At 45.3% G+C, this 14520-nt stretch overlaps 1 protein-coding gene and 1 long non-coding RNA gene across 3 annotated transcripts in view; one reads left to right on the forward strand and one right to left on the reverse strand.

Annotated features, from left to right (window-relative positions):
• SCML4 (Scm polycomb group protein like 4) overlaps window positions 1-2104 on the reverse strand; it is a 62028-nt gene extending 59924 nt beyond the window's left edge. The window contains exon 1 of one of the 2 annotated variants that reach the window (XM_030195664.1): window positions 1913-2104. In XM_030195664.1, coding sequence (XP_030051524.1) covers window positions 1913-2068 — 156 coding nt within the window. In that variant the 5' untranslated portion in view covers window positions 2069-2104. The remainder of the gene's footprint in view (window positions 1-1912) is intronic. The other variant, XM_030195663.1, reaches the window with a different exon arrangement.
• A 2191-nt stretch (window positions 2105-4295) lies between these two features.
• On the forward strand, window positions 4296-9522 carry LOC115465262. The gene is made up of 3 exons (XR_003941374.1): window positions 4296-4308; window positions 5607-5609; window positions 9449-9522. It is a non-coding gene; the product is annotated as an uncharacterized LOC115465262 (long non-coding RNA).
• Window positions 9523-14520: the final 4998 nt, after the last annotated feature.

Raw genomic sequence — 14520 nt, forward strand, 5'->3', positions numbered from 1 at the left:
GATTGATGCACCCCCTTGTCCCTTCCCTGCGTAGCTCAGATTCTCCTCCGCCTTTTTGCTTCTTGTATGCTTTTCTGCGCTTTTACCTTTGAAATTTTTACTTAACTTTCTGTAAGCCACATTGTGCCTGCATGAGTGGGAAAATGTGGGCTATAAGCATCCCATAAATAAACATAAGTCAGTTCCAAGTAAACTAGAAGCCAAAAAGGAGCTGGAGGAAAATGCCAGGTGGAAAAATAAATAAATGCATGCAATAGATAAAAGTATCTGATGTAGACAGTAGGATGAATTAATATATGCATTTTCCTCTTGAAAACATTTCCCCTGGAAGGTGGATTTCATTTCTCCCCTAGTCCCACCTCCCCCTCCCCCCGACTATTTTATTTCAGAATTTGAAAATGCTTCAGCTCGTACTGCCATATAATTTTCATCTTGTGGTGAGAGAGGCAGGCAGAGGGGTTGGGTTGCTGATTGGTTCAGTGAAATAACAGCCATTACGAGATGAGTTTTGCTTTAATAACCAAAAGCACCCGTAGAATACTAAGTGCATAATTAAAAGGTCTTCTCACCCTTCCTGCACAGGCACCCGTGATTAAGAAGAGATTTATTTGATTTAATAATGTTTGTGTGCAGGCTGCAGTGCTTACAGCCCACCCCTGGCAGAAGTGAAATGACAAGGACTGTATGTGGGTTGATCATATCATATTAACATCTACTGGGTGAATCATTTCATCCCGGCAGGACCTGCCTGTGCTTCACAGTTAGGAATGGTTGACAACATGGTGTGGGGGAGAATATTCTCTCTGAATCAATACTGGCCCAGTGCCCCAGCATGGTGTAAGGGGGCATTCTCCCCTCCGATCCAGTACTGGTCCAGTGTCCCGGCATGGTGTAAGGGGACATGCTGATGTCTGAGCTAGTACATAAGTGTTGCCATACTGGGAAAGACCAAAGGTCCATCGAGCCCAGCAACCTGTTTCCAACAGTGGCCAATCCAGGTCACAAATACCCGGCAAGATCCCAAAAATGTACAAAACATTTTATACTGCTTATCCCAGAAATAGTGGATTTTCCCCAAGTTCATTTAATAACGGTCTATGGACTTTTCCTTTAGGAAGCCGTCCAAACCTTTTTAAAACTCCGCTAAGCTAACCGCCTTTACCACATTCTCTGGCAACGAATTCCAGAGTTTAATTACACGTTGCGTGAAGAAACATTTTCTCCACTCACCCACTGTCTCAGCATGGTGTCAAAAAATACTCTTCCCTTTGAATCAGCATAGACTCAGTATCCCAACCGTGTCCTAGGGACTGCCAGGGCTGGGCCACCATTAGGCACGAGTAGGCAGGTGCCTAGGGCAGCAGCTTCTTAAAAGGTGGCAAGTTTAATCAAATTACGATGTCCAATTATGCATTGTTATAGGAAGGTCGTGGGATGATCATGGTTGTTGGTTGCCGGGTATTTGTGACCTGGATAGGCCACTGTTGGAAACAGGATGTTAGGCTCGATGGACCTTTGGTCTTTCCCAGTATGGCAATACTTATGTACTTCTGACTTAATTATCAAACTCTTGGGAAAGAAAAATGAGCTAAATGTAATTGAAGTGGAAACAAGGCTGAAGGTTTGCCTAGGAAGTCTAATGACTAATGGCTGGGGCAGCCCTGGAGAGAGCTCATCTGTTCTCGTGCAAGAGACTGGAGAGGTTTCAATGTGCTGGTGGTACAGGTTCTTCCCACTTGCTGTAAGGCTTATCTTTATCTAAGCTAGGGGCTGTAGATCCCCTTGTCCATAGGTTTTGCTCAATTAGTTTTCTCCCCTTATGCCAGGTTCCTGTAAAACAGAGCGGGACCTAAACTGAAACCATCGCAGAGGTAGAAAGAGCAGACTAGGTGAGTGAGGTGCCCCATCTTACCTTGTATCCAGGCTTGCGGCCCCTCTTCTTTGGGATCTTGACTGCTGGGAGGGAACTGACTGATGTGGAGTAGAGGTTGTGAACAGCCATTTTCATAGGGTTGGAGTGGAGCGGCGGCCTCCCTCGCTTCCGCCCCGGTATTCTCGGAGATTGCATATCAGCAGTGCGGAGTCTCTGTGGCAGGGATGAATAGATACTACAGTGGGACACAAAACAGAAAGCAAAACCCTTAGGTTTCAAGGTCATCTGAACCAAGCTTCTCAAAATCCACCGATATCCTCGACCCGGCCTACATTTATCGGTTCATGTTTGGATTTATTCATTTGATATTCTGTATATATACCATAGTGTCAACGCCGGTTTACAATTTCAATATAATATTACAAATAAACAGTTCCATTAAATGAAATGTGTAACAGATCAATCAAAATGCTGTTGAAACAACCAAGTTTTTAAAAATTTACAAAAAGCAAAATATGAAGAAGCATTATGAAGTTCCTCAGGCGACAGTTCCAAAGAGAAACTCCAGCCTATGAAAATGCTCCTTATCTAGTTGTTGAAAGTCTAATGACAAAATCAAATAGTGAATCTTACTAATACGTAAATAACCACCGTGTGATGCTCATATTACATGAAAGAGAGGAAAAACCCTCATACTACTGTCACCCTACTCGGATACTTTAAGCCGGAATAATGTAGGTGGCACACAGTTAAAAGGTAATCATAGGTAGAAAAAAAACCTCTCTATAGTTCTAACGATAGCATGTTATAATGACTTAGAAATGAAAAAAGCCACTTAGCCGAGATTGGGTGGCAGAGCCGGTGGTTGGGAGGCGGGGATAGTGCTGGGCAGACTTATACGGTCTGTGCCAGAGCCGGTGGTGGGAGGCGGGACTGGTGGTTGGGAGGTGGGGATGGTGCTGGGCAGACTTATACGGTCTGTGCCAGAACCGGTGGTGGGAGGCGGGGCTGGTGGTTGGGAGGTGGGGATAGTGCTGGGCAGACTTATACGGTCTGTGCCAGAGCTGGTGTTGGGAGGCGGGGCTGGTGGATGGGAGGCGGGGATAGTGCTGGGCAGACTTATACGGTCTGTGCCAGAGCCGGTGGTGGGAGGCGGGGATAGTGCTGGGCAGACTTATACGGTCTGTGCCAGAGCTGGTGTTGGGAGGCGGGGCTGGTGGTTGGGAGGCGGGGATAGTGCTGGGCAGACTTATACGGTCTGTACCCTGAAAAAGACAGATACAAATCAAGGTAAGGTATACACAAAAAGTAGCACATATGAGTTTATCTTGTTGGGCAGACTAGATGGACCATGCAGGTCTTTTTCTGCTGTCATCTACTATGTTACTATCTAAGTTAGGCTTTGTGTTGGTCTGTGCTTCACTGCTCCTACATCGACTTCCCAGAGTGAGGTCCCGATGGACCCGTTTCGCTGTTGCTTTCTCAAGGGTCCTCACAGCATAAATCCTGGGAGCTACTGATCTTAAAAATCCTCACGAAGCCAACTAAGTCATTGTAACATGCTATTGTTAGAATTATAGAGAGGTTTTTTTTCTACCTATGATTACCTTTTAACTGTGTGCCACCTACATTATTCCGGCTTAAAGTATCCGAGTAGGGTGACAGTAGTATGAGGGTTTTTCCTCTCTTTCATGTAATATGAGCATCACACGCTGGTTATTTACGTATTAGTAAGATTCACTATTTGTTTTTGTTACACAACGATATTCACATGAATTGAGATCTATTTTGATTTTCACAAAAGTTTAATGACATCAAGACCTGGGAATTGCGGAAGACTTTTTTGTGATGAGCGAAGTTCCCGCCAAAAAAATATGTTTTGTCAGCTTGCCATACAGGTAGACCGGGCGTCCCAAATGGTACGTTTTCTAAACCAAACACAGCAACTTGAAACTAATACAGCCAGTGTAATCGGTACAACACCGGAGTAATATGAAGGCTTTAGAGGGACTCCCAGCTAGGGTCTTTGTTTTTCAGGCCAGGTGGGCACTTGTATTCATGGGGGGGGGGGGGGGTGGAGAATTAGTTCTCACCCCAGAGAGACCGGAAAGATCTCCTGGGAGCTGCATCTGCTGATACTACTACTACTACTTAACATTTCTAGAGCGCTACTAGGGTTACGCAGCGCTGTACAGTTTAACAAAGAAGGACAGTCCCTTCTCAAAAGAGCTTACAATCTAAAGGACGAAGTGTCAAGTTGGGGCAGTCTAGATTTCCTGAATATGGCATGGTATGGTGGTTAGGTGCTGAAGGCGACATTGAAGAGCAAGGATTTGAAGATGGGCAGGGAGGGGGCCTGGCGAATGGGCTCAGGGAGTTTATTCCAAGCATAGGGTGAGGCGAGGCAGAAAGGGCGGAGCCTGGAGTTGGCGGTGGTGGAGAAGGGTACTGAAAGGAGGGATAGGGTCAAGGAGAGGGGGAAGACCAGAGATCATGCACAGCCTACAGCAATACAGTACTAGTGGGTAGACTGTGTGTAACCAGGCATCAGCCATCAGTGTACACAGTGCTGTACAAGACACTTTCCTCCCAAAACTGGCCAAGATCGGCACCTGGCTGGAAGAATGCCACATAACCAGCTATCCACCGATATTCAGCGGGACTTGGCTGGCCATGTCCTGCTGAATTGCTGGTTAGCGGCTAGCAGATAGCTGGTTACATTGGGCGATATAACCGGCTATCTGCCAATTTTCGGCGCATTGCTACTCAACTTTAGCAGCCAATTTGGCCAAATGCAAGGCAGTCCTATCTTTGGCCGTTTTGACTTTGACCGGCCAGCTCTGAATGTCGGCTTGGCCAGTCAAACCAGCCAAAAGAAAACTAGATATTCAATGCCGATCACCGGAAACGGCCCGGCATTGAATATCCGGTGTAGCGCCAACTGTGCTAACGCCCACGCCCTGAATATCGGCATGACTTTGACCGGCCAGCTCTGAATGTCGGCTTGGCCGGTTACAGTCACACCAGCCAAAAGAAAACTAGATGTTCGATGCCGATCACCGGAAACGGCCCAGCATTGAATATCCGGTGTAGCGCCGACTGTGCCCTGAATATCGGCATCTTTGAAAGCACCTGAAAGGTGATTCTATAAATGGGCCCCTATATTTAGGCAGCAAGAATGGGCTTATTTGGAGCTTAATGTACAAGGCGCCTACTTTTCATTAGCGTAAGAGCTCCATTTCTGGCGTTGGCACTTATTTATTTATTTATTGCATTTGTATCCCACATTTTCCCACCTATTTGCGGGCTCAGTGTGGCTTACAATACATTGTGAAAAATGAAAATACAATTTGTAGCAGTACGATTATGGGTTACATTGTGAAGAGTTATGTGAAGACAAAATTCAGAGTCAAAATATCATTAGGGGATAGAACAATGGAGTGTTAAAATGGGGAATTGATAGGGTGATAAAACAATAGCAAAAGAACATTAGGGTATAACAATTTTATCTGTGGGTAGAGTTTTAAGTGTGGTGAAAATACGGGGGAAGAGAACTCAGAAGAGAGTGTATTGATGCATTTCTATTAGTGTGTATAGACTTCATGTGTTTTGATCCTTGCAATAGATCTTCTCAAAGAGATGAGTCTTCAATAGTTTGCGGAAGTCGGTTAGTTCGTAGATCGTTCTCAGGTTGCGTGGTAGTGTGTTCCAGAATTGCGTGCTCATATAAGAGAAGGTTGATGCGTGCAGTACTTTGTATTTTATGCCTTTGCACTTAGGGAAGTGGAGATTGAGGAAAGTTCGGGATGATCTTTTAGCGTTTCTGGGTGGCAGGTCTATTAAATCAGACATGTATGCAGGGGCTTCACCGTGAATGATTTTGTGGACTAAGGTGCATACTTTAAAAGTGATACGTTCCTTGAGTGGGAACCAATGTAGTTTCTCACGTAAGGGTTTTGAACTTTCGTATTTTGGTTTTCCGAAGATGAGTCTGGCTGCTGTATTCTGGGCTGTTTGAAGTTTCCTCAGTATTTGTTCTTTGCAACCTGCGTATAGTGAATTGCAGTAGTCCAGGTGACTGAGTACGAGTGATTGCACTAGGCCGCGGAAGACAGATCTTGGAAAGAATGGTCTTATTCTTTTCAATTTCCACATGGAGTAGAACATCTTTTTGGTTGTGTTGTTCGTGTGAGTGTCAAGTGTTAAGTGGCGGTCAATATTGACTCCAAGGATTTTTAAAGTTTCTGAGATTGGCAGCTTTAGTTTAGGTGTGTTTATTGCGGTAAATTTTTTCGTGTTGTATTGGGAGGTAAGTATGAGGTATTGGGTTTTTTCTGCATTCAGTTTCAATCGGAATGCATCTGCCCAGGTGTTCATGATGTGTAGACTTTGGTTGATTTCGTTGGAGATTTCATTAATGTCTTGTTTGAAAGGAATATATATCGTTACATCATCGGCATATATATGTGGGTTGAGGTTATGGTTTGATAGAAGTTTTGCCAAGGGGATCATCATTAGGTTGAAAATAGTTGGCGAGAGGGGGGATCCCTGCGGTACTCCACACTCAGGTGTCCATGTAGCAGACGTAGTTGAATTTGATGTGACCTGATATGATATGATATGATACCAGCCACGGTGCTTAGATCATGAAAATAGGTGCATAGATTATAGCTCCCAGTTGCAAAATAACACCTTCAAATGTTAGCAAGTTCTTACAGAACAGGGGCACAGTCGGAAGCTTCTCATTTACATACAGATGGGCTCACATATGTACATAAATGACTGGAATGCTGGCATGCATGTGCTGCGGGAAGCTAAAGAAAAAAGGAAAACGAACCTTCCACAAACAGTCAACGAGCAACAAAAGAGTTGAAGACACCATGGATAAGTTCCAAGACGGCCAATGGCACAATTTATTCTTCAAATATAGTATAGAGGGTGCGCTCACAAGACGAACCCAACACGGGCAGTGTTTCGGCATGAAGGCCTTCATCAGGGGTCCTGTCAAGACAGCAACCGATCTATAAATCATACTAACTGTGGACCCATCTTGTCAGTACACCCTCCATACTATATCTGATGAATACATTGTGCCATTGGTCATCTTGGAACTTATCCATGGCATTCATGTGCTTACTTGCTACTAAATACAGGTGACTCCTTATAAAATTACCCCCACCACCATGTCCCTTGCCCCTTGCAGAAGATCACAAAGTGAGTGGTGAATAGGGGGAACGTAAGGGAGGGAGAGTTTGGGTTCCTGGCTCAAGGTAGTGGAGTTGCCAGGCCCATCTTACAATTGGAGCTGTAAAGAAGAATGAACGGGAAAAGGGACAATGGTCAAGGTATGGGAGGCAGCATAGGAAGGATCTCTAATGAGAACTGGGCGAGAGGAAGAAATATTGAAAAGTGGAAAGCCAGAGAAGAAACACAGCAGAACCTGGGATCGGGTGGGCGCTCAGGAATGGGCACAGTACATGGACTTTACTGCCCTTATCGGATGGCAATTTCAGTGTTCAGGAATGATTTATTTCTAGGCTGAAAACGAGGTCTCATAGTAACTTCTAGCTTTAGGCAGCCTAATGGGCTCCCTTGCATTCAGATTTGGAAAGAGACAAGTAATTAAATGCACATCCAAACCCACATCTGTTCTGTGTTGGAAAAGAAATACATAGTAGATATGCAAGGATCTGATTTTATTACTCTTTGTCCATTTGCTGGGGAAGGGGTACTTTTGTTTGATTCGCTGTGCCTTTTCTCCAGGAATTCAACAACAGAGAACTTCACTTTTCTCTGTGCTGCTGTATGCTAGGCCTCCCCCTTCCCCCTTCTCCCATGTCCTCCATGCCCCCGCCTGACATATGCTCCTCATGCTCACCTCAATCTTCAGTGTCCATATCTCCATCACTCCTCTTTTCCAGGCCTCCCCCTTCCCCTCTCCCATGTCCTTCATGCACCCTGGCTGACATATGCTCCTCATGCTCACCTCAATCTCCAGTGTCCATATCTCCATCACTCCTCTTTTCCAGGACTCTCCTTTCCCCTCTCCCATGTCCTCCATGCACTCTGGCTGACATATGCCCCATTTCTCCGCCAACCCTCTCTCCAGATCACCCCCCTTCCCCTCTCCCATACTCTTCCTGCCCCCTGGCTGACATATGCTCCTCATGCTCACCTCAATCTCCAGTGTCCATTTCTCCATCACTCCTCTTTCCAGGCTTTTCCCTTCCCCTCTCCCATGTCCTCCATGCACCCTGGCTGACATATGCCCCATCTCTCCGCCACCCCTCTCTCCAGGCCTCCCTCTAGAAGGCAGGAAGATAACAGCACCTACTTGCATCTGTCTTCTCTGCCAGTCAGATTTGGTCAAGTGGTTTGAACCTTGCTGTATAACAGTTTTCAACACGGTCAAGCCACTTATAAACTTACTCCTTTATTGGTACGCTTCACATAATAAAAATACGTTAATCCAGGTTTTACTTTCATCTTCGGTTTTACCGTTGATACTAAATAGAAGCTCTAAGTAAAGGGAATTACAGAGAACGATTCTCTCTTTCCCAGCATGTGGTTGAATTATAGCTGGATATCTGAGAAAAGGATATAGATGTAGGATAGACCAACCTCATTAGTTGCTTTGCACTCTGGCATTGGCTTGGGAATGACAATACCGCAGGAGCCATCCTTGAGAACGCTGACAACACCGTTGGGGGCAATCTATAATCTATCATAGATTTCCTGTTTCCCCCCCCCTCCCCCATCCCCTGATTTGTGGAACCTGTTGTAGAGTTATCACAGAGACTTGGCTTATCTGTCACTGCCAGAGTGGAACCGTTCAGTCCAAGGGACAGAGATTTTGAGGGCTGGTGAAGGAGAAGAGGGTAGTGAAGCTCTGTTAGAGAGATTGCCTTGTCTTCGCATTAGTATTCTCTAGCTTAGCAAAGCAACTGTGATCGCCTAGGGCTGAGTGTCTGGTGTGACAGAATTAGATAAGTTTGGGGTTTGGTTTATTGATTTATTTAAAAAATGTATTTCCCACTAGATCACCACAGTTCATACTGGGTTACAATCAAACTTTTATAAATAGCATGACATGATGGACAAAGATCCTGCAAAAGCACACTGGTGTCACTGCCCAGGACTAAGTGGGCAAGTTATCAACGTCGGCTACTGTTGCATTATTTTACCACAACTCAGTGGCATAGGTGTGTTGCATACACCCCCCCCCTCTCAGTCAATTACTATTAATGGTGCCACACTGCATTTCCCTCCCTTCTCCCTCCTGCCCTCTGCACACAGTCCGGCATCTCTCCCTTCCCTTCTTGACCCCGCAAAGCTTTTGCAAGTCCCTTTGTCCCCTCGTGCCTTAAAATCACCTCCAGCCTTCACCAGGGCTAAAAAAAGTGGCCTTAACGCACCCCTTATGCAAGTCTTTCCTGCGTGCTAAGGCCGTTTTTAGTGCAGCAGTAAAATGGCTGATTTTTGAATTTTCTATTAATGCCCATGTGCTAATGTTGCCATCGACTGGATTACTGTAATGCCCTCTACACTGCTCTGAATACAAAGGGTTTCCATCAGCTCCGATTGATTCAGAATGCTGCAGCAAGACTCATAGAAGGTTACAAGCGACGTGACCTCATCACACCATCTTTGCAAAAACTTCACTGGCTACCAGTACAATACAGGGCTAAATTTAAAACTCAGTGTCTGATCTTCAAGGCCCTGAAAGGAAATGGCCCCGAGTACTTGAAGAACAGGATCACCCTCTACTCACCTCCAAGGTCACTAAGGTCCTCCCAAGGAGTATCCCTAACCACACCCTCTCCAAAGGACATCACACAATGTGATACCCGCAAGCGAGCCTTCTCCGGAGTAAGCCCCGCGCTCTGGAATGCATGTCTGAAAGGCTCTGCTTAACACAAGACTATCTCTACTGCAGGAAGCAGGTGAAAGCTTGGCTCTTCAACCAGGCCTTTAATGGAAGAAGTAACTTGATAGTCACAAACACACACCCACACGGAATGATACCGGCCGCATATACTGTAGCAGGACATGTTCAAGCACCTTTCTGACCTGATTTGTAGAGGAGTGTGGTAGCCGTGTTAGTCCACTCTTAAGGTTATCAATAGAAATCAAACAAAATAAAACATGGAAAAGAAAAGAAGATGATACCTTTTTTATTGGACATAATACATTTCTTGATTAGCTTTCGAAGGTTGCCCTTCTTCGTCAGATCGGAAATAAGCAAATGTGCTAGCTGACAGTGTATATAAGTGAAAACATTCAAGCATTATTATGACAGTAACTTTAAAACCATACAAGAACGTAAGACCTTTGAAGTCAGAATGATTGAATATTTTAACACCCAACAGAAAGGACTTAATAAGGACCTGGGGTTCCTAGCCCATTATAAACCATAAAGCTGTATTTCTCTGTTGATCACCCCACCCCTCACCTATCCACACCCATCCTGTTAGAATATCAATGATATGCTTTGATGTCCCCATGCATACCTCCGACCCACCCCCATCCTCCCACCCTGTCAGACTGTCATAGTAATGCTTGAATGTTTTCACTTATATACACTGTCAGCTAGCACATTTGCTTATTTCCGATCTGAGGAAGAAGGGCAACCTTCGAAAGCTAATCAAGAAATGTATTAAGTTATGTCCAATAAAAAAGGTATCATCTTATTTTCTTTTCCATGTTTTATTTTGTTTGATTTCTATAGATTCTACATGGAATGTTGCTATTCCACTAGCAACATTCCATGTAGAAGTCGGCCCTTGTAGATCACCAATGTGGCCGCACAGGCTTCTGCTTCTGTGAGTCTGACTTCCTGCACGTACGTGCAGGACATCAGACTCACAGAAACAGAAGCCTGCGCAGCCTTCTACATGGAATGTTGCTAGTGGAATAGAAACATTCCATGTAGAATCTCAAAGAGTAGCAACATTCCATGTAGAATCTCCAATAGTAGCAACATTCCATGTAGAATCTCCAATGGTATCTATTTTACTGTCATAGTAATGCTTGAATGTTATCACTTATATACACTGTCAGCTAGCACATTTGCTTATTTCCGATCTGACGAAGAAGGGCAACCTTCGAAAGCTAATCAAGAAATGTATTAAGTTATGTCCAATAAAAAAGGTATCATCTTATTTTCTTTTCCATGTTTTATTTGGTTTGATTTCTATTGATGACCTGATTTGCAAATTGCAACCTTCTTTAAACTAGTCTCTAACTTTATCTTACCTATCTATACATTCCAATTTGCTTACACCCTACGCTGTCTATTAAAATGTTTTATACATCGTAAGCAGTTATACTATGCCATACTTTGTATTGTTATTTGAACATTTTTACTTCTGTGATTGCCTATTGCTCATGTTTGATCTATTCTTCCTGAACACCACCTTGAGTGAATTCCTTCGAGAAGCCGGTAAGTAAATCCGCATTAATAAATAAACGATCATGTGGCCATTAAAACAGATTAGCTCGTGAGCCGTTACTGCCACCTATTTTGCAGGCGGTAAGGACTCCTGCACCAAACATGTGCTAATCAGTTAGCGGGCAGCATAGGAGCCAACTTTTCAGGGTGCTGAATTTTTTTTTTTTTTTACAGGTGATGCATTCCCCCTCCCCCTCATCCCACCTCTCTCTCCCCCCTGTCCCACCTCTCCCTTGACCCTCTCCCCCTCATCCCCTTCCCCCTGTCCCCCTCTCCTTCCCTCCGTCCACCTCCCTCATCCCCCCTCCACCTCCCTCCCTCTGAGTTCCAGGGTCCTCCCACCCACCCTCCCTCCCAGTTCCAGGGTCCCCCCTCCCTCCCTCCCTTCGAGTTCCAGGTCCCCTCCCTCCAAATTTTAAAAGTCATCTATTTTACCATGTCAGGGTTAGGGCAGCAGCAGCATTAAAAATCATGCAGGCTCGGCTCGGTGCTTAGTTCAGTTTTCCCTTCTCTCTCTCTCAGCTCTGGTCCCGCCCTTGCTGCACCCACTAAAACTGTTTCAGGGACCTGCATACCACTGTCATGGAGCTGGGTATAACATTTGAGGCTGGCATAGAGACTGGCACAAAAAAATTTTTTTAAGTTTTTTTTTTAGGGTGGGAGGGGGAGTAAGGGGAGGTCATCCCCAATTCCCTCCGGTGGTGATCTGGTCAGTTCGGGCACATTTTTGATGCTTGATCGCAAGAAAAAATGGACAAAGTAAAGTCGGCCAAGTGCTCGTCAGGGACGCCCTTCTTTTTTTCCATTATCAGCCGAGGACGCCCATGTGTTAGCCACGCCCCAGTCCCGACTTCACTACGCTGCTCACACACCCCCGTGAACTTTGGTCGTCCCCGCGACGGAAAGCAGTTGAGGGCGCCCAAAATCGGCTTTCAATTATGCCGATTTGGGCGACCCTGAGAGAAGGACGCCCATCTCCCGATTTGTGTCGGAAGATGGGCGCCCTTCTCTTTTGAAGATAAGCCTGATGGTGAGTGAAAAAATATACGAAAGACTACCACACGGGAGTGTGGAGGTGCACTCAATCCCCACGAAACAGATACACAGCAAAGAAGAGGAGTGGGGGAAAGTAGGCTCTTTCCAAACGGAGGAGACGTATAATTAGATAAAAAAATATATATATTTATTATAAACATTTTATACTGCTTATCTCAGAAATAGTGGATTTTCCCCAAGTCCATTTAATAACGGTCTATGGACTTTTCCTTTAGGAAGCCGGCCAAACCTTTTTTTAAACTCCGCTAAGCTAACTGCCCCAATAACTGCTGGGGGTGGAACTACTGCTGGTGCCCACATTGGGCCGGTGATAGCTCCAGATTGGCAAGCGGTAAGTCTGTGGTGGGCTTACCACTGGTTAGTAAAAGGGCCCCAAGCCTTTTAAAGTTGCGGGTAAGAACATGCTGGTACTTACTGCAGCTTGGAAAAAGGACCCCTATTTAAAGCATCTTGATCCTGACCGTTATTGCCGAAACATGAATTCAGGAGGTGTCAGCTTTGAGAGAAATCTACCGAGATAAGTGCGTGTTTGCATGATGAAGGCGCTGATTTATTTACATTTACAAATGCACCAGTAAATAGAGCTAAAGATAGGTAGCATATAAAAAAATAAGGAAAAAGAAATTCTGTGAACAATCTGGTGACTGGCAGATGAAGTGAATTCTTGATCGAGTCCACCATCTGAGGATCCAAAATATAGAAACATTTTTTTCTAGAGAGGGTTCTTTCTTCCTGTGATATGGCGAAACGTCTTTGGAGTGAAAATAGTGATAGACCACATGATTCTGGGGGGTAGGGGGTGGGGAAGGGGGATTCACCAAGCAGCATTGTGGCCCTAATGCACCTTAACACACGTTAAAGGAATTAGCGTGCGGTAAAAAAAAAACGTGAAGCACAGCAGAACACCAGTCTTCGAACACTCAAAATCACAAAGAACACAGCGAAGATGACACAACAATGTGATCTATAGTCCAAATGTATTGTGTAGCTCAAAAGACACAAAAAGTCCAAATTTATTTATTTTATTTGTTACATTTATATCCCACATTTTCCCACCTATTTGCAGGCTCAATGTGGCCAAGTCCGGTAGAGAAACAGATACAAGGTGATGTGGTCAGATAAAAACTCATGTGTTTGTGTTTCAGGTACAATGGGGATCAAAGAGAGGAGAGGTTATATGGAGGGGCATAATCGAATGGCGCCCCCCGACCATATTATCGACAAAAGATAGCCAGCTATCTTTCGTTTTGATAATACGGTTGGAGCCGGCCAAATCTCAGCATTTGGGTCGGCTTTAGAGATGGCCGGCATTGGTTTCCGGCGATAATGGAAACTAATGCCGGCGATCTCAAACCCGGACAAATCCAAGGTATTTGGTCATGGGAGGAGCCAGCGTTTGTAGTGCACTGGTCCCCCTGACATGCCAGGACACCAATCGGGCACCCTAGGGGGCACTGCAGTGGACTTCAAAAATTGCTCCCAGGTGCATAGCTCCCTTACCTTGGGTGCTGAGCCCCCCAAATCCCCCAAAAAACCCACTCCCCATAACTGTACACCACTACTATAGCCCTAAGAGGTGAAAGGGGGCACCTACATGTGGGTACAGTGGGGTTTGGTGGGGGGGGGGGGTTGGAGGGCTCCCATTTACCACTACAAGTGTAACAGGTAGGGGGGGATGGGCCTGGGTCCACCTACCTGAAGTGCACTGCACCCACTAAAAACTGCTCCAGGGACCTACATACTGCTGTCATGGAGCTGGGTAGGACATCTCTTGTCGTCCTCTTTCTCCTCCACTGCTAACTCCAGACTTCATTCCTTTTCCCTCACAGCACCTTATGCCTGGAATAGACTTCCTGGACCTATACGTCTAGCTCCATCTCTACCTGTTTTCAAATCTATGCTGAAAACCCACCTCTTCACCACTGCTGTTGGCTCCTAGCCACTACTCAATTGCCCTCCCCTTGTTCCTTTCTCACCCAGTACTTCCCTCGCCCTTAATTGTCTTGTCTGTCTGTATTTTTAGATTGTAAGCTCTATTGAGCAGGGACTGTCTCTCTGTGTCAGGTGTTCAGCGCTACGTGCGTCTGGTAGCGCTATACAAATGCTAATAATAATAATTTGAGGCTGGAATAGAGGCTGG

The sequence above is a fragment of the Microcaecilia unicolor genome, chromosome 3 (genome assembly GCF_901765095.1).
Source record: "Microcaecilia unicolor chromosome 3, aMicUni1.1, whole genome shotgun sequence".
Classification (NCBI taxonomy): Eukaryota; Metazoa; Chordata; class Amphibia; order Gymnophiona; family Siphonopidae; genus Microcaecilia; species Microcaecilia unicolor.